Here is a 20,616-nt window from a genome sequence, read left to right on the forward strand (position 1 = left end):
GAGATCGACTTATAAGTTCACAACGAAATAGTGCATTGTCTAACTCTTTGCACGCCTTTCACGATTTATACGTGTCATTCTTATGAACCTTTCATATAGGCATTTTATTTTCGAAACCTATCTTCGAATATTGTATGACCTTACGTATAAACTGGGTGACTGATAGGAAGCTGTGACACACATACGTGACCTATCCAGTGCAATTGGGTCAGATGAGATGAAAAGGGAATACATGCAAACTGTGTATCGCAAAATGTTACAGATTGCTTGAACCTAGATGGCTTTCTATTCAAAATTCAGATGATTTGTGTGAATGTGGTAGCACAGCAACAAAACGATGCTATACATCCGGGTAGAGACTTCGATTGTTCTCCATCATGCCTGACTTAGTGGTTGTATGCATCTTCGTCATAGCCTTCCATGGTAATACCATGGATGTGTTATGGATACATCCATGGTCACACATAATAACATATCACATTTGTCGTGTGTATTTCCTTGGTTAAACACCGGAAAAATATCGAGGAATAATATCCAATGTCAAAGAATTCTATATCTAAAACACAATGTCAGAAATATCTTAGCTGATTAAACACATGAAAAGTTAGCCTGAAAATGGACATATTATCTCAATAATAGATCCATGGCCTGAACCATCCAGGCGCTAGTTTATAATACGCGCAATTCAACCGCCCGTACGGTAGCGAGCTGGTTACAAAAGCGGACCAACGTACAACTGACGACTGGATCCAGATTGGGATCAAAGGGAAGTAGATGATGTTCATTGCTGTACTGTGTTTTAGTGTTAACATTTTCACATCTCTCAGTATAATTACTCAAAGCTTGGAAGGAATCCTCCATAATTACCCTTGCAAACTTGGAGAAATTGTTTCCACTTCTTTAATAGTACACTGGATACAAACAAATACAGGTGTACAGATGCAAATACAGTTGTGTGTGATAAACAATCAGAGATAAATCACACAGCAGGCTACTGAGGAATAATTCAGGCATCCCTGACGACATGAGAATCAAGCCTTACAAGTTATACTCTAGTTCTAAACTGGTAAAGTATTATGTATTAAAAACTTCATTACTTGGCCTGGTAAAGTAATGAAGTTTTTAATACGTAATACTGTACCAGTTTGGAACTAGACTATGCAAGTTATAACAGTCTTGTGCCTGGTGAACTCTCATTATATAAACCTAGCATTGTTCTCAAACATCTCAGTACATCAGTGTATGCGACAGTTTAAGCATGATAGTGTGACAAATTGTACTGCTTGCAATAGTCACTATAACTTCTTAGTATAAATGCAAGGTAATTTACAGTGCGACACTTGCTTTATCATATCAGTGAGTTTAATGATAATGATAGTACATGGAAATGTTTGCATAATAATACCCTAATTTGCATATCTCAACCTTCTAAAGTATACCAGTATATTGTCTATGATGCACAATATACTGCAGTGCTTTTTACATAATGAGTTATAATTTGCATTTTTAGGACAAACATAAAATTCAGCCTAATGCAACAATATTCCCTGAATAAACTCAAATTGGCAGTGTATGTGTATCAATATTACATCCTTTACATATTGCTATTTAATCTAAACACTGAGTTTGTTCATCATCATTCTCGATCTCAGATCTTTATGTCTTTTTCTTTGATTGGGGTTTAAAGAATGCTTCTAGTCCCAGCTGTTTCTTGCTTTCTTTAGCCCCACTGTCAACTCCACCGTTTTTTCTCTTTGCTGAGCTCTGAAAAGAGAATAAACATAACATATTCAAGATAGGAAAAACATGAACTGAAAACACATCTTTGGATTATCTAAAACCTTTTCTGATTAGCTTATAACAATGGCCAAGTTCAAGGTTATTGAACAAAAAATGTGTCCGAAATAAAGAGTATTCCAAAAGTGATGGCTCTTATATTGTAAAATAAATTTATAGTGTGAGTATATACATGCATTAGTCTATAAGAGAGGTGGCCACTGAGGATGGAGCGACATGATGTATCTTATAGTCTAATACATGGATATGGGTATACATTACATTTCTTAGAAATTTGTGGAAAAGATCTAAGTTTCTGCTTTATCTTTTGTCAATAGTTGACTTTTGCCAATGATGACAGAAACTGCTGAAAATATTCATGATTTGATTTCAAGTTTCAATTTTGGGTTTAAAACTTACAATGTCTACACAAATATCAAATCTATGGTATCATTGTAGACAGTATATATATTTTCATCACTGGATGACTTCATATCAATATAAAATTATATCACAATGAATAATAAAAATGCTGACAATTTTAACAAAAAGTTAGGGCAATCATACTTCATTCTATGTTTCTAATTGATGGGTCGGTCAGTCAATTTTTTTTTCTAAAAAGTATAAAAAAGTGTGTAAATATATTCATTTCACAAGGAGAGTTTTGAGAACATCTCTTATATGATATGTGCTCACTCTCATTTTAAGCACTGTCCAGTTCACATGTTATGTGAAAAATGTAATCTCCTACTTAATAATTACATGTAATGCAATTTCTGCATCTCAAAGGGAATATTTGTTCCTACCTTTGTTTTCTTTCCAGTTGATGATTCATATGATTTAAATATCTTTTTCACAGATGTAGAAATAGCAGAGTTCCCTAACTCCTCTTCTGTGACCCATTTACAAGAAGGGTGGTTGTCATGACAACAACCAATTGGGGATTCTTGAGAGTCGACAGTAAATGTCTCCACCAGGTAGGTTTGGTGAATGTGGGAAAAGATATGTACTACCTGAAATGTGGAAAATTAAGTTTTTCAGTTTCACTTTGTTCACCATAGCCTACTACACTGTTATCTTTAGTAGAGTCACCTTACCTCCTATCCTCAAAACCAATTAGCTTAATGTCTTGAGAACTGTCAGAACTAATTCAGTAAGCCACACCCCCAAAAATCATTATCAAATACTTGTATGTTAATGGGGAGAAGGTTAGAGAAGGGAGAACTATAGAAGTCTATATTTTTCCCTTCTCTAACCTTCTCCCCATTATCTCTTTTCAATTCCATACAAATTGACTAATATTTATATGATGGTTATTACCTCTCCTACATAGGATCTTTTCTTACAGGAATCTAGGTTTATGGATGGAAATTTCTCCCTGAGATGTGTATCCATGGTTACCTGCCTTTCCTTCTCTGTGTCACCTTTTTCCAAAAGCATGCTGGGAAATTCCCACATGTTGGCTAATAAACCTGGTGAAAAAAACAATACACATGAAATACTTAATACAGTATTTTCATAGTGTTAATGTGGATTTATTTCAGAGTCTCTTATCCTTTGTGGATAATCAGCCCTGAACTGAAACGTAATATTTTATGAACTCTAGATGAAATCAAGAACGGTTGTTTTGGTGTACTTTGGTACATTGACTATATTTGATACTGCCAATATAGACCGTTGACAGTCGTTCATGCCGTTTTTGCTACGTTTTATCTAAAACTAAAGTCAGCGCCTCGCTCTGATCCGGAGCAATACTATAACCGCATACTGATAGCAACAGCAAGTGCTGGAGGCAAATGCCTCCAGCACTCGTTCCTATCAGTATGCGGTAGTATTCAGTGCTATGGAGTGAGACAACAACTTTGTTTTAGATGAAACGTAGCAAAAAAGGCATGAACGACTGTCGACAGTATACATCATCATCACATGAACAAATTGTAAAGTTCAGTTTGACTTACAGATAATTAGATATGGTTTTTACCTTTCTCTGGTCTTTGAACTAAAAAATATTCTTTTTGTCCCTTCTTAGTATTTCTGATAATAACTGACACCATGGTCTGAAACAAAATCAAAACATTAATTTGATTTTTTATACATTTAACTGAAAATACTACAATTCAATTCAATTCAATGGTAAACCTTATTATAATATGCCGTGCAATGGTGAATTCATGTCAATGGGCAGTTTAGTAATTTGCACATAACCCTTCCCAACCAGTACTTACTGGTATTCCTAAATCTGACACTGTTTAAATTCGCAAATTGCAAATTGATGAAAACCAGGTTTGGTGCTTATTTATTAAAGGCTACCATGATTCTGTTCCTTTCTTTCCAAAACCTGTGATTAGGAAACTACTTATACCAGTTACCCTTTACAACCTGGTCAATATGGTGAGGGTGGGGTACTTCATACACTGGTCAATATGGTGAGGGTGGGGTACTTCATACACTGGTCAATATGGTGAGGGTGGGGTACTTCATACACTGGTCAATATGGTGAGGGTGGGGTACTTCATACACTGGTCAATATGGTGAGGAAGGGGTACTTCATACACTGGTCAATATGGTGAGGGTGGGGTACTTAATACACTGGTCAATATGGTGAGGGTGGGGTACTTAATACACTGGTCAATATGGTGAGGGTGGGGTACTTCATACACTGGTCAATATGGTGAGGGTGGGGTACTTAATACACTGGTCAATATGGTGAGGGTGGGGTACTTAATACACTGGTCAATATGGTGAGGGTGGGGTACTTCATACATTGGTCAATATGGTGAGGGTGGGGTACTTAATACACTGGTCAATATGGTGAGGGTGGGGTACTTCATACATTGGTCAATATGGTGAGGGTGGGGTACTTCATACATTGGTCAATATGGTGAGGGTGGGGTACTTCATACATTGGTCAATATGGTGAGGGTGGGGTACTTCATACATTGGTCAATATGGTGAGGGTGGGGTAGTTCATACAATGGTCAATATGGTGAGGGTGGGGTACTTAATACACTGGTCAATATGGTGAGGGTGGGGTACTTCATACATTGGTCAATATGGTGAGGGTGGGGTACTTCATACATTGGTCAATATGGTGAGGGTGGGGTAGTTTATACACTGGTCAATATGGTGAGAGCAGAGTGACACGACCTATCTTACAGTCTACGAGTGTTGTTGTTTCATTTATTTAGCTAAAATATCATACACTCTGAGTTTGGAACTACTACAAATCATCATAGTAAATCTACCTTTTCCTCACGTGGTGGTTTCTTCTTTGGTTTCCTGGGGTAGTTCATGACTCCAAGAGAGCTATCCCAGGGTTCCGTACTAGGGAGGCACAGGCGACAAGCCTCATTAGCTACAAATTTGAACATAAAAATATTAAATTTGTGAAATTAAACCAAACCAGTAATTGTATATTTACTAAATTCATGGGGAATCTTACATTGATAATAAATTTATGGTTACCAGATAATTGACAGAAATGAGTCACGATATGTTAAAAATAATAAACAAAATCTTTTGTTGAAGGGTAACAATCCTGGAAATAATGGCATTTTTTATAAACTATGTGTTTTGGAAAGTCATTTCATGATTTTATATCACCTGCATGAACAACTACTTACAATTTCAGAGAATCATCAAGTTGATCTTGTAACTTTATACGCTGCCCTACTAGAAGTCAAAGAAACACTGCCCTACCACATTCTATATCAGGTATGATCATTTTCACATTTTTCTTGTCAATTCCACCTTTGGTGTCAATTTCTTCCTCTTTTCCATTTTTAATGAGTCTCTGCTTGGACTTTTCTTTCTGATTTTCCACCTGAAAGCAGTATTGTTAAAGAAATATTTAGCAGTAACACAATGTACATGTAAATGGAAAAAGTCAACAGTGAATATTGAATTTCTTAATGAAATCAACGGAAAATACTGTAGGAGAATTCTGATCATATGAAGTATGAGGACACATGAAGACATTCTATAGTCTTGCCAAATCTTGTGAATACATACCTGAGCAAAAGCTCTGCAGAAGCTGGCAATAGGACACTGACTGCATTGTGGTGTTTTTGGAGTGCATACCGTAGCTCCTAACTCCATCATGGCTTGGTTAAAATCACCTGGCCTTGTACGGTCTACCAATGTATTAGCCATGGACCTGTTCAAAATTTTAAAAAATACTCAGATGTAAAATTTACAAAGAAAAGACATTTTTAATTGTTGATAAACATATTATTTCTACCCAAAATTACATGTATGATAAATTTGCTTGCTGAATGCTATCATTTGGTATAAATTTACCAGGAAATTGTTTTCCTAAATTCATGTGGAAATATATCTAACTTATGTTACAAAAACAAAATGAATGAATAAATGAACGAAGAACAAAGTAACGGCCAACTTACCATATTGAATCTACAACATGCTGACTAGTGCTATCAGCTCCTATGGCTCTAGTTCGAGACAATACTCTGACGACATTACCATCTACCACACCTGTAACCTAATAGCAATAGAACAGATCATAATATTTATAGGTATATGGAACCAAATATATTTTTTACTTATATTATTTTTATTTTTATTGGTATTTTACGATGACGTAATGTATTTGTTGCAGTCACTCAGTCTCTGAAGCTGAACATTTCTTACCTTGTGATCTGCTGCCCTCATACAAGTACATGTCATCTACTTTTGTTTTTATATGTCAACCCTAATTTTCTGTATCACTCTCACTCAAGACTGTGGCTTTTGTTTTCATTTATACCTCACTCTTCTTTAGTCCGAAGAGGTGTGTGTGGGGGGGGGGGGGGGGGACTCAGATAATATCAGTCACCAATTCTAACATCCTAAAGTCATCTCATCTCATCATGGGCAATAACTGGGTTAACAGTATGGACCATCCTTCATGATACAGGGTTTGGAAAGAACTAAGTCATTCACTTTGACATCTCCACTCACCTCATTGTGAGCAATAGATGCAATAGCTCCAGCTGTGTACTTGCCAACACCTGGTAACTCTTTGAGAAGTGTGTCAGCTGATGTAGGCATTTCACCTTTCATTTGATTCACTACTTTCTGTGCACCTTCATGAAGTCTTCTTCCTCTACTGTAGTAGCCTAAACCAGACCACATCTCATTCACCTCCTTAAAAAACATCAAATAATCAGACAGAGGAAGCATACATTAGAATAATAGAAAAATCAACATTGCAACTGTACGATTTCCTTGTGAATGTTGTTTTTACTAATGTACCTGTGTAATGCTATTGGAAAAAAATATATATGCCACAGCACGTTATTTCCAAATATGGAATATGAGTCAGAGACTCCTATTATGTCCAAATATGGAATATGGAACTCTATGTCTAAATATATGTCTAAATATGGAATATTGTACGCTATCTCCAAATATGGAATATTGTACACTATCTCCAAATATGGAATAGGTCACACTCATTACAAACTTGAGCTGCAAAACTCATTTGTCACACAAATAGATTATTGCTTGATTTTTGAACAGTGGACAACATTTAAATTTCTTGTAAATTTTAAATTCTCTCTGAAATAATAAATGAATACCGTTTAGAAATTTCAGTGTAATTATACACTATTAAATTGATATTTTCAGTTGTTCATAGACTTACTTCTAGACTTGCCCCAGCCAGATCCTGCAATGTAGGCCATTTCTATGAGAAGAAAATACAATACAGAATGTTAGCTTCACAGAACAATAAGTGAATGACACCTTGTGAACTGGATTGTGTGTGTGTGTGTGTGTGTGTGTGTGTGTGTGTGTGTGTGTGTGTGTGTGTGTGTGTGTCTATAGCTATGAACATGCATATGTAGCTGAGTTCTCACATTGGTCAACAGCATTAAATACTTACCTTCATCCATTTGTTATAGTAGTCAATAACCGTAGCAACCTGAGTCTGTTGTAACATTATTTCTGACACCCAGACTGCATAGGCTCTCTTGTTAGGGTCTTCTAACAGAGCCTTGGAAACAAAAGTCAAAAACTGAGTTATTAAACAAATTCTTAGAATTTACTGGCAATTATTTGTCCTCAGTTAAAGTTATCCAAAGAAATACTGAAAACAGGTTCTGGGACTTCCAATTCCATATCCAATAAAAGTACGCCTTCAATATAAAGATACTCTATTGTGAAAAAGAAGAGGAAACAAAAGACACCTTCCCGTTAAAGTACCACAATCACTTCAGAGGTCAAAATTAATTTTGTAAAATAATAATGCAAATAAATAATCAAGAGAATCTATATCTTAAAGGGAATATTTTTTATATCCTTAGGATGGAGCAAAGAATTGAATCAGAGTCAGTAAGATTAAGAAAAATACATACAAAAAAGTATCACGAAGTATAACATTTGTAATTGTCTTCTTCCATTTCACCCCAAAGTCTCCTGGATTCTTATCTTAACTGTTATGGTATACTCTTAACATTGATTTTTTGAATGAAAAATATTTGTAAGCTTGATCCAAAAATGACTAATCACTGTTATTATTATCATTATTATTAATATTATATTACTTTATATTATCCCTCACAGGGAAATTTGTCTGTTATGGCTGTTGACGTGTTTAATACTGGCCATACCCTTGAGTATATAAGAGATCAGCAAATATGAAAGTTGAAAAATAATCTTACAAGTTTTCTCCATGGCAATTCTCTTTTATTGGCATCATACCATTGTAAAATACTCTGTTGAAAGCATTCTATTTCACAGTCATTGATAAATTTATGATATGTATTGTCTTCAGATTTGATGTTGGTTACGGTAGTGTCTGCAAAATATGAAGATAGATTGTTGTGATGAGGATGGATAGGGTAGAGACAAAGAAAAAGAGACGAAACTGTGGTGATGGTGGTGGTGGTGGTGATGGTGGTGGTAGCAGTGGTACATGGTAACATTATCATCATGATGATGATGATGATGATGATGATGATGATGATGATGATGATGATGATGATGATGATGATGATGATGATGATGATGATAGTGATGATGATGGTGATGATGATGATGATGATGGTGGTGGTGATGGTGGTGGAAGTGGTACATGGTAACATTATGATGATGATGATGATGATGATGATGATGATGATGGTGGTGGTGGTGGTGGTGGTGGTGGTGATGACAGTAATGATGAAGATAATGACAGCAATGAAGATGGTGTATGATGATGATGAAAATGGTGACATGCTATACCTCACAGGTCGTTGACATATTTACTTATTAACACATATCATCACCATGAACTCCAACGGCCAAACAATATCTGCAGCTTGGATTAATCGCCATAATACAACATTCTCAGCAAGAATAGTCATGAGTTATACTCTACAGCAATAAATAATCATTTGTATACAGTATATAGAGATTCTGTCTGTGGTTCTGAGCATACTACATTTGTATTTAGAGAGGATCGGTGGCTATTTTAGCACTAATTGGTTTTTCAAATACCTTGATCAAGTTTTATGCGTTTTGTTCGATCGCTTCGACGCACCATAGTGATAATGGTGGTTGACAAGAAACGTATTCGTGATGGTAGCGTTGTTACAGACCAGTACTGGCATATACCCTGACCAGCTGCAGCCTCTCAGATATATATGGGTGTGTAAAGTTTCATAACAAATCGTCAGCTGATCGAACTTTCCAACTTTCCCGCGAACGAAAATGCTCGTAGTAGATGACCTAGGTCATTGCGCACAATGACATCATTCAAAATGGCAACTCACATGGACAAAGTTGTTTTCTCGATGTAAAGTGTGTCCATGTTGTTTTTTTCCATTTCTAAAATTATTTTCGTACTGTTCGAACTAAGCAAGACGTTGTCATGGCGTGGTTTAGTGTTGTCCCGGTCGTCGATGTACATCGAGATAACTTCCAAGACATGTGGCCAACCATGATGTTGGCAATCAAGTCCTCATCTTTTGTGGCCGTCGACACGGTAAGACTTTCGCAGCTCCTTCACACCGTTCATGTACCAACACTCAAGTATAAAAGTGATTTGCGTGGAACCAAATTGGATAGGCATATTGCTCGTCATCATATGTATATAGTAGTATACCCTTTTACACAATTTGAACGTGACATGGAAATAACTAATTTAAAACAATATTCATGACATGTTAAACCACACAAACGCAAACTGAATGTCATTCCATACTGTACCGTTTGTGTGCTGTAAAGTAAGTTGAGCCTGGGCCCAGGGCATGTCTCCAACCAGTTTACTGATACATATTCCATGAAGTGTTAGTTCACAGCTGCTTCTTGTAATTTTTTTTGCACAAAAATAAACTGAAACACTAACAAATTCAAGAGTAAAAATTATAGTAGGATTTAATCTTGTAGAAGATTTGTTTACTTTTTACATAGACAGATAGTAAATGTGACAGTATGAACCCAAGTTATGAACAGACCTTGAGAAAGAAAATTATGTTGATATATTACTATTAGTACTGATAATTTTGACCGGACTAGTAATATCACTCAATTTGCACACCAACCAAAACAACACAAATTGTTATCTGGAGGCAATGATACTGTTATTGTATTATTGATACTCAAGGACATGAATTATTATTATTATTATTATTATATTATTATTATTGTTATTATTATTATTACTGTTGTTGTTGTTGTTGTTGTTGTTGTTTGACGCCATTGCATGACGGGGTGATTACAAATGCTACATGCACACCTTAGAGTTGTGGTATCGATGGTTATGATTATACCATTATGATTATACTCGTAATATATTTTGCAATTTTTTAATGCTGATACATGGCCGGCTATACTCAACTACGTGAACGCATACAGCTGTTTTGCTTCCCGGAAGTGATAGAGAAAGCTACGTACGGAGACTCCGGAAACCGACATCTCCTCAGTTGTCGAGCGACAATATTAACCGTACACTCTCAGAAAGGGGTTACGAGAAGGAATATGAGAGAAACCATATGTCATCAGCCATAAAAAGGGCCCCGTGTACCCTAAACCTTGGATTTTTGTAGCTTTTATTACACGACGCCATGACAAGTTCATTGAGTACTGGTTACGTGGTGACATGATATACCTCAATCAGAACGACATGGTCCATGTTTTTATGAAGGATATTTAACGACAAAATTGTAAAAGGGGGACAAAATTAGACTAATTTAGCAAATCGGTACGTCAGTTACGAGCTGTACAGGGACAATCGTGGCATTCGAATGTCGAGTAATTGTATGACATGATACCCCTTGTCCACAGAAAATGTCAAAGTACACGTTTTGCCTCTGGTAGAAAGACTTCGTGCATGTCTTTACACACACAAAAAAACCGACGGAGAAATTTTAGTTCAAAAACTTTACAAACTAATACAAAGACAACAACGGTAAAGTTTTAGCAGTAAACAACATATGAACATGAGAACATAAGTCATAACCTGTGGTCGGGCATTTTTTGATTTATTTTTATAAGACGTCAGTATACACTCGACAACGGCAAATTGCACGGTGCACTTGTTTAGTAACACAAGAACGACTTCATGCATGTGGTTTCCATAAAAACATGACCAGAAAATAGTAATACGGGGACAAAATCCATAACTTGAAGTGACACAATGATACAATTTACAGACAACAATTAGACATCGAAGCATTTCATTGTCTTGACTGAAAGTGTAGGTATAGAAAATTGACTGAGAATGGCAAAAGAAACTTACCGTTAGAACCTAATGACAGAAGGGACAAACTCCAAATTAGGACGAAATATCTTCGAAAAGATTGAGACAACACGATTTCTTTTGCACCTCGAACCACACGTTGTGAGTTATCGCGTCAGGCTGGTTATGCTGGTAGCGTCAGATGACGTCATTTCCCGTATTTACACACGCGCGAGATTAGGCAGCGCCAACTGTTATATTCCAGACAAGCTCGCAAAGATAAACAAAGATTACTCTTTGAAGTTTTGCCGGCTTTCCTGTCCTTCTCCCCTCCACTGTCTATGCTTTTTACCAGTTGAAATTGGGTAAAATTTGATGTGGAAGGAGTTGATGTGTGATGAGGTGAAATAGGGACAAAGTTATCCTATATGTACTTATCACCAAATATGATCGCTGCCTAATGCAGTAATACCATATTTATGTTGGAAGACACTGTCTTATTACAGTAATTTGTTATTTTGTATTTTTTACAGGAATTAAGTGGTCTTGGACCACGAAGAGCACTAATGGCACAGTAAGTTTCTTTTTTTTCTTTGGAGTAAAAGTTATAGTGTATTGCCAGTGACATAGAGTACATGTGTATTTTTGTACTTGTACTACTCCTACAACCATAGACCATGGAGGGTCTATGGGACAACACAGAATATGTCATTAATGTAACAAACATGTAATGTTGAAATACTACTTTTGATTTCAGATCAGTAGAAGACCGCTACAAGGCTATTTATGACATTGCTAAGACTAGAGCCATGGTATCCATAGGACTATCATGTTTTAAGATTCCATATTCTGTAACGGTGACAGAGACACAATCACTGCCATTTTTTGTACAAACTTTTAATATTATCATGCTGTGTCAGGAAGACTACATGGTGGAACCTGGTGCTGTACAATTCCTGGTGGAACATGGCTTTGATTTCAATAAACAGTATTCCAAAGGTGTGCCATTTTATAGAGGATCAGATAAGGTAATATTATACACGTATTGCCTGGCTATGAGGGCATTAGTAGATGACCATTATGTTGAGGACTGTAAAGTTATGCAACAACTGTTTTCCCTGAGGCAGATAGCAGAGGGGAGTAGTTGTTACATAACAGCATGGGGTGTAATATGACATCTACTAGTGCCCAAATAAAGCCAGGCAATAATTGTTTCATAACAGCATGGGGTGTAATATGACATCTACTAGTGCCCAAATAAAGCCAGGCAATAATTGTTTCATAACAGCATGGGGTGTAATATGAGATCTACTAGTGCCCAAATAAAGTCAGGTAATAATTGTTTCATAACAGCATGGGGTGTAATATGAGATCTACTAGTGCCCAAATAAAGTCAGGCAATAATTGTTTCATAACAGCATGGGGTGTAATATGACATCTACTAGTGCCCAAATAAAGCCAGGCAATAATTGTTTCATAATAGCATGGGGTGTAATATGACATCTACTAGTGCCCAAATAAAGCCAGGCATTAATTGTTTCATAACAGCATGGGGTGTAATATGACATCTACTAGTGCCCAAATAAAGCCAGGCAATAATTGTTTCATAACAGCATGGGGTGTAATATGAGATCTACTAGTGCCCAAATAAAGTCAGGTAATAATTGTTTCATAACAGCATGGGGTGTAATATGAGATCTACTAGTGCCCAAATAAAGTCAGGCAATAATTGTTTCATAACAGCATGGGGTGTAATATGACATCTACTAGTGCCCAAATAAAGCCAGGCAATAATTGTTTCATAATAGCATGGGGTGTAATATGACATCTACTAGTGCCCAAATAAAGCCAGGCAATAATTGTTTTATAACAGCATGGGGTGTAATATGACATCTACTAGTGCCCAAATAAAGCCAGGCAATAATTGTTTCATAATAGCATGGGGTGTAATATGACATCTACTAGTGCCCAAATAAAGCCAGGCAATAATTGTTTCATAATAGCATGGGGTGTAATATGACATCTACTAGTGCCCAAATAAAGCCAGGCAATAATTGTTTCATAATAGCATGGGGTGTAATATGACATCTACTAATGCCCAAATAAAGCCAGGCAATAATTGTTTCATAACAGCATGGGGTGTAATATGAGATCTACTAGTGCCCAAATAAAGCCATGCAATAATTGTTTCATAGCACATACATGTATGTGTACTCTTTCCATAGTCAAAGTAATCACCAAAAAGACTCTCATGCTACATAACTATAGCATTCACATTGCAATCTCCATCCTACCAGGTCCCCAATTATACAGCTGGGTTGACTGCACAATTGTAGTTCGACTCTTGCCAAAGGACTTTAGCCATTCAGAAATAAACGACAGCAATGAAGACTCGAACCTACAACCTGCAGATTGCAAGCTGGCTGCTCTAACCATTCTACATCATACTCCATATCCAAACAAACAAATAGACATATAACCATGGTTACACACACAACCTCTGTATAACTCCAACTGATTTAGGTAATAATTGATAAAAATTAGCAAACAGAAAATACAGAATGAATGTACAAATGAACTTTTACTGATGGCCATACTTGTTCCTAAAAACTGCCATTTTTACAAGAAATTAATACGATGAGTTTTAATTACAACATTACACTCAATCAGTGCCCAAACGCCATAGTTCATTCAACTCTATTTTCATATTATTTCATAAATTGTAGATTTCAACAACACAACTATAAATCTGAACTAACGTTCACCGAATTTTCTTTTTTGTCTGCGTTATAATACAGAAAGAAGAAAAACAAGATATCCGAGATCTTTTCTCAGCAATGATCCAATATAACAAACCACTGGTACTACACAATGGACTGGTTGATCTAGTGTTTCTCTATCAAAGTTTCTATACAGAGCTGCCAACTACATTGTCTACATTTCTGGCTGATATGTCTGAGATGTTTACTGGTGGTATTTACGATACAAAGTACATCGCCGAATTCCATGCCAGATTCTCAGCTTCCTACCTGGAATATGTGTTCAGAAGAAGGTGAGAGGTCATTTTGACATTAGGATGTCTGTACTTAATTCTGTCATAACACCAAAGTAAGCGTAGAAATACATGTTATACTTTTAATTCATAATCGTACTTTAAAAGTTTGACAAATACTGGTAAAGTCAGAAGGAAACTGAACCACTTGTTTTATTAAATTTCTCAAACTTCAGCAATAACTGATAATCTTTGCTCAGATCTGCACTAATCTGATAATCAGTGATGTTCTCATTCATTTCTAATCCTATGTGTCATTCAGAATGTGTTATATAACTCATCGTCATCAGCAGTGTGCTTCAGGTGACATACATGATACATGTAATGCAATATTGATATTCCTTTTGTGATTTGTTACTTTTCTTTACAGTCAACGTGAAAATGCAGTTAGTGAGTCAAAAGGAGAGAGACACATTTCAGTAGAGTTCCCCCACTATCCATCCAATATGGACTGTGTTGAGTTCAGACATTGTGGGTTACCTTCTGATTTAACAAATACTATGATTACAGGCTGTCAGCTTCAGCAGAAGATAGATATATGTGAACAATATGCAGTAAGTTTCATGACTTCCTTCGTTTGATATTTAATGATAATTTTTTTAGTTTTTATATTCACTTTTCCATACTGTGCTTGAAGCATTTGGCAATTCATCGTGTCAGTGTAGTAAGGTCGTATCTGCCTATACAATTGCATAGCAGATGCGACCTTACTGCACTGACACGACAAATTATTATCACTGACATAGACCTGTAACCAACACAACAGCTCTTTATACATGTACTGCCACAAATCCCTTGTGAGCATGCAATCCCTTGCAACTGCTGTATTTAATGGATGGAATTGAAGCATTAAAATGTAGCAACATTTGTACTGGTTGAGAATTTACCAAATAAATAACACTTTAGGATAAGTGGGATTGATAATAACAACTCCACAAATTTTGTATTGTCAGAACTATGGATATTGTAAGCTGAGTATTAGCTGTCCAAAGTCACATGACCCTGACATCATTCTTGACCGTGAAGATGTAAGTGTTGTAAAGAAGAGAAAGAGAAAGAGGCGAAAGAGAAACAGAAGTGGGAGAGACAACACTAAGCAACAAAGATTGAGTTCCATACCAGAGGAAGGTGTTGCCATGGATACAAAGGATGCAGTTGAAGATGTGAGTGATGAAGATGATGAGGATGATGATGAAGATGTATTGGAAAAGCATCCTCCTTCTTTGGCCGGAAACGGTAATCTGGATAGAATTTTGGATGGGGCTAATCTTCCTGATCCACACAAAACAGGAATGCATGCAACTTCTACAGTGGGTAGTACTGAACCAGATACAACTCTCAAATCGGGGGTGCTACCCCAACAGAGAATGAAAGGACACAGAGCAGGATTTGATGCCTTCATGACAGGTTTTGCTATGGCAACTTTTGTATCCAAACTAGGAAAGAGTAAACCCCCTGAACAAGAGAGTCACAATACATCTATTGCAGAGAAGTATGAACTGGGAGTGTTAGCCAACAGGTTATGCCTAAGTGGTAAAGACATTCCTTTACAGATTATGAAGAGCAACTTTAGTAAAACATCTAGTCTCCACAGGATGAAAATTGAGAAACTGAGAAGTGAAGTTGAAGTATGAGTACATTTTATTTGCTATCATTTCATATGCAGTGATTGGGATCAAAAAGATTTCCCAGTTTTAGAACTTATTTTTTCATCAGAGAAATGGAGCAATCAGATAACATAACTTGATTTTTCGTATAGAAAGTTGATCATAGTAAAAGTACATAAAATTTGGGTACATTAGATTTTGCATACCTAGCACACTGAGAAGACATTATGTATGCTTAATACATTCATGGACATATATGCTATTCATGTTCTATCCCTTGCATACAGGAAGTATACCTTTCCTAGTTTGGAGATTCCAAAATGTATATATATAAATGTATCAGGATCAGTGAGACCAATCCTAAGGTTCCATGTTGAGATAGACATAATAAAGATAACACACACACACACATCCCTTACACAATGTCTGCTCTGTATTTTGTTCATGATAACGAAACATACAAATGTACCAACGTACAGAACAGACACAATGTAAGAGATGTTTGTGTGTTATCTTTATTGTGTCTATCTCAATATGAAACTATCAGCCTCATTTGTCTTGATACATCAATTGCAAGCTAAGATGAAATCTCCTGTTACTTACTTACATTGCACACTCAGCGTGATATTCTTCTGTCTGATTTTGAAAACTGATCAAAATCAGATCAAAATCAAACATGGTTCTTATCCAGATGTCACAACCCACAGGTTTCCAAATCTTTATGCAGCTACCTAAACTTCCTGTAATATATTCATAAGACTATGGCATCATGGGAATTATGCAAATATGACAAGATGATGTAATCATAGTTTTCATTCTAACAATCATAACAGGCCATGATGGGGTGTCCTCACACATTGGTCAACTCCTTTCACAGCTGATACTAGATTCTAACACTTGCAAAGGGTAATAAATGTGGAATGCAATGCAGACCATCAAAGTTAAACATTTACTTCAACCAACTCATTTAATATGCATATGTAAAAGAAACTATTAGTTATAAAAACAGTTTTATATTGTCAAAAACAACTTTGATAGAATGGACTAGAGGTAGTCAAAAAAAAATACTTCTATGCCAATCCTGATATCTGTAAATTTTGGAACTTTGGTAATATTCAATAGAAAAGATCAAATAAATACTGTTATAACACACCTAGTCCCTTTCCTGTGGTTTGTCAATACGTGGTCAGGTGGTATGTGTGTGGTCACATGGTATTTAGAATTTTTAGGATAATATAGTATAGGGATAGTCTGTGTTGAGGTGACCCACAGTCATATGATGTTGTCCTCATAATGAGTCAACATGTGTCTATTGTATTGTATTTTTTTCTTTCATTTTTCTTTCTCTTGTATTTCATATATTGTATGTTTTCAATTCTTTTCCATACAAAAGTTTAAATTATTTTTCGGGGGGGGGGGGGGGGGGAGACATGATCAAATGTGTATATTGTGTTTTATTTCATGTAACATTCAATCTGCTACTATGCCCTCTAGTGGCAGCCAATGGACCAATGGATAAGGCTAGAGGTGCTAGGGGAAAGGTACATGTACTAGTGTATGCAGTTGTGTGAAATTGGTTTAAAATGATTTAGAACATTCATAAGATTAAAGTACATACACATACATACATACATTCACACACATACATATACGCACACATACATACATAGATACATACACACACATATGTACATACATAAAAACACGAGACACTTAATATTGAAAAGAACTATATTCTAATATTGAAGAAATTCTGACATGCAGTAGAATAGTTTACTTGACAAACAAGATAAAAAAAACATTATCATTAGTCACACAATGAAGACATTTTCAAATGCCTAATATGTAAGATGAACAGACTTTAAAATTCAATAACCCAATGTTTTGAATTTATTTTGCATTCTATGTTGCATTCAACTATGTAAGTATGCAAGTACTCAGTACCCATTCCTTTGACTGAAAGATCTGTCGTTGGAGGCGCTCTTCTCCCTGTCCACACATAACATACAAAATCACAAAATCTGTAATGTAACATACAAAATCACAAGATTCATGTGGCATAGTATTTAAGATATTGGACTTCCAAGCCCCATCCCTGCCTATATGGTTTCTGGTTCAATTCCTACATTACAGGAGTTGGAGAATTTGTTTCTTGAGGGCCATTATATAGATATAAATGGGCTAACATTACCAGTAAGCACAAGTTCCCAGTGGTCACAGTCAGTGGATAACGTACTTGTTACCTACTGAATCATTTATGTAACCTGAACTGTAAACTCATTTTTTCATAAGGCAAGCCATCGGGATTGTCTTTAAATAAAAGAAAAAAACAACAACTTGTCTTCCAAGTCCAACCCCTGCCTATATAGTTCAAGGTTCAATTCTTATAATTGCTGTTGGTGCATTTTTTTCTTGAGGACTCTTATAAATATATAAATGGGTTAATATTACCATACGTATAGAGTAGTGTAGTGTAGTCTAGTCTAGTCTAGTGTAGTGTAGTGTAGTGTAGTGTAGTGTAGTGTAGTGTAGTGTAGTGTAGTGTAGTGTAGTGTAGTCTAGTGTAGTATAGTCTAGTGTAGTCTAGTCTAGTGTAGTCTAGTCTAGTGTAGTGTAGTGTAGTCTAGTGTAGTATAGTCTAGTGTAGTCTAGTCTAGTGTAGTGTAGTGTAGTCTAGTGTAGTGTAGTCTAGTGTAGTATAGTCTAGTGTAGTCTAGTCTAGTCTAGTGTAGTGTAGTGTAGTGTAGTATAGTCTAGTGGAGTCTAGTGTAGTGTTGTGTAGTGTCGTGTCGTGTCGTGTTGTGTTGTGTCATATAGTTTTTGGGGGTATATCAAGAACAAAGCATACCACTGTTTTGGGGGTTTTTTCTTTGCATATTTATTACATCCGGATAGGAAAAAGATAGCGTCAAACATACTAAAAAAAACTATTCTAGCATAAAATATTGAAAATTATTCCATCAGAAACATGATGCTTGTCTTCCAAGATATACAAATCTAAAACTTCAGATTATATTTATAACTCAAGATATGAAGTAATATTACATCATCATCATATATATTACATATATTTGTTATACATCTGCCATTTGCATGTGACATTGATTTGTATAACACTTTCAAGCAGTTCATGACAGACTTGCCAAATCTCAGTTTAAGTCTTAGTACTCAGTTTCCATAGCAATGATAAAAAACAAGATGGGGAACAGATTCACCAATATGTACAGCAAACACTTGTTTTGTAAGATACCTCATGTTGTTCAGCACTGCACCACTCTGTACAACAGTGTAACTGTTGTCAAGACAAGATGTAGCGGAAACTTATGAGTAACTTATGAAACTTATGATGCAGTGTTAGCTAAGTAGGTAGGTGACCACGTATTAGCGTGAAAAGTCTGATGTCACGGTCAGTTTAACACTTTTTGCCGCATTAAACTGTCTGAATTGTTTGCAGTACTGTCCTGTCAATTAATATAGCTCCATTCAGTATATAGTTACAGGAGGGATGGCATGTCATAACTTTAACAGACTAGCACTTCATGAGGTAAGCTAGGACCTAGTTATCTGGTATGGCATTATAAGAAGTGTACAACTCATGAGGTAAGCTAGGACCTAGTTATCTGGTATGGCATTATAAGAAGTGAACAACTCATGAGGTAAGCTAGGACCTAGTTATCTGGTATATGGCATTATAAGAAGTGTACAACTCATGAGGTAAGCTAGTAGGACCTAGTTATCTGGCATGGCATTATAAGGAGTGTACAACTTGTGAGGTAAGCTAGGACCTAGTTATCTGGCATGGCATTATAAGAAGTGTACAACTCATGAGGTAAGCTAGGACCTAGTCATTTGGTATGGCATTATAAGGAGTGTACAACTTGTGAGGTAAGCTAGGACCTAGTTATCTGGCATGGCATTATAAGGAGTGTACAACTTGTGAGGTAAGCTAGGACCTAGTTATCTGGCATGGCATTATAAGAAGTGTACAACTCATGAGGTAAGCTAGGACCTAGTCATCTGGTATGGCATTATAAGGAGTGTACAACTTGTGAGGTAAGCTAGGACCTAGTTATCTGGCATGGCATTATAAGGAGTGTACAACTTGTGAGGTAAGCTAGGACCTAGTTATCTGGTATGGCATTATAAGGAGTGTACAACTTGTGAGGTACGCTAGGACCTAGTTATCTGGTATGGCATTATAAGAAGTGAACAACTCATGAGGTAAGCTAGGACCTAGTTATCTGGCATGGCATTATAAGAAGTGTACAACTCATGAGGTAAGCTAGGACCTATCTTGTAACACTTTATCAACTTTTTATACTCAGTGACCAAAATCCTTTCCTGGACAAACATTTTTCAGTTTCACAAATAAGAATGCTAATATATATCAAGAATGACAGGTGAATTCTCTAATTGTTTGATATTAAAAATATTTGCTATATAAGTGACATCATGGAAAAAGTGATATGAAACAATCATTTTTATCACCCTATGCAGATCTAATCAAGATCATGTGACTA

General features: G+C 36.1%; 2 protein-coding genes across 2 annotated transcripts; one reads left to right on the forward strand and one right to left on the reverse strand.

Moving 5' to 3' along the window:
- Positions 1-1,530: 1,530 nt before the first annotated feature.
- Positions 1,531-9,446, reverse strand: LOC144440818 (adenine DNA glycosylase-like). The gene is made up of 13 exons (XM_078130228.1): positions 9,256-9,446; positions 8,439-8,575; positions 7,661-7,771; positions 7,421-7,462; positions 6,736-6,921; positions 6,180-6,277; positions 5,788-5,932; positions 5,476-5,599; positions 5,022-5,131; positions 3,758-3,833; positions 3,097-3,248; positions 2,583-2,789; positions 1,531-1,764 (listed from the first exon to the last, which is right to left on the reverse strand). Exons 1-13 carry the CDS (start codon positions 9,299-9,301, stop codon positions 1,657-1,659), a joined length of 1,542 nt encoding a protein of 513 aa, XP_077986354.1. The 5' UTR covers positions 9,302-9,446; the 3' UTR covers positions 1,531-1,656.
- Positions 9,422-17,190, forward strand: LOC144440819 (target of EGR1 protein 1-like). The gene is made up of 6 exons (XM_078130229.1): positions 9,422-9,742; positions 11,971-12,011; positions 12,195-12,465; positions 14,236-14,489; positions 14,860-15,043; positions 15,443-17,190. Exons 1-6 carry the CDS (start codon positions 9,629-9,631, stop codon positions 16,121-16,123), a joined length of 1,545 nt encoding a protein of 514 aa, XP_077986355.1. The 5' UTR covers positions 9,422-9,628; the 3' UTR covers positions 16,124-17,190.
- The last annotated feature ends 3,426 nt before the right edge of the window (positions 17,191-20,616 follow it).

This window comes from Glandiceps talaboti, chromosome 10 (genome assembly GCF_964340395.1).
Source record: "Glandiceps talaboti chromosome 10, keGlaTala1.1, whole genome shotgun sequence".
In the NCBI taxonomy this organism is placed as follows: Eukaryota; Metazoa; Hemichordata; class Enteropneusta; family Spengelidae; genus Glandiceps; species Glandiceps talaboti.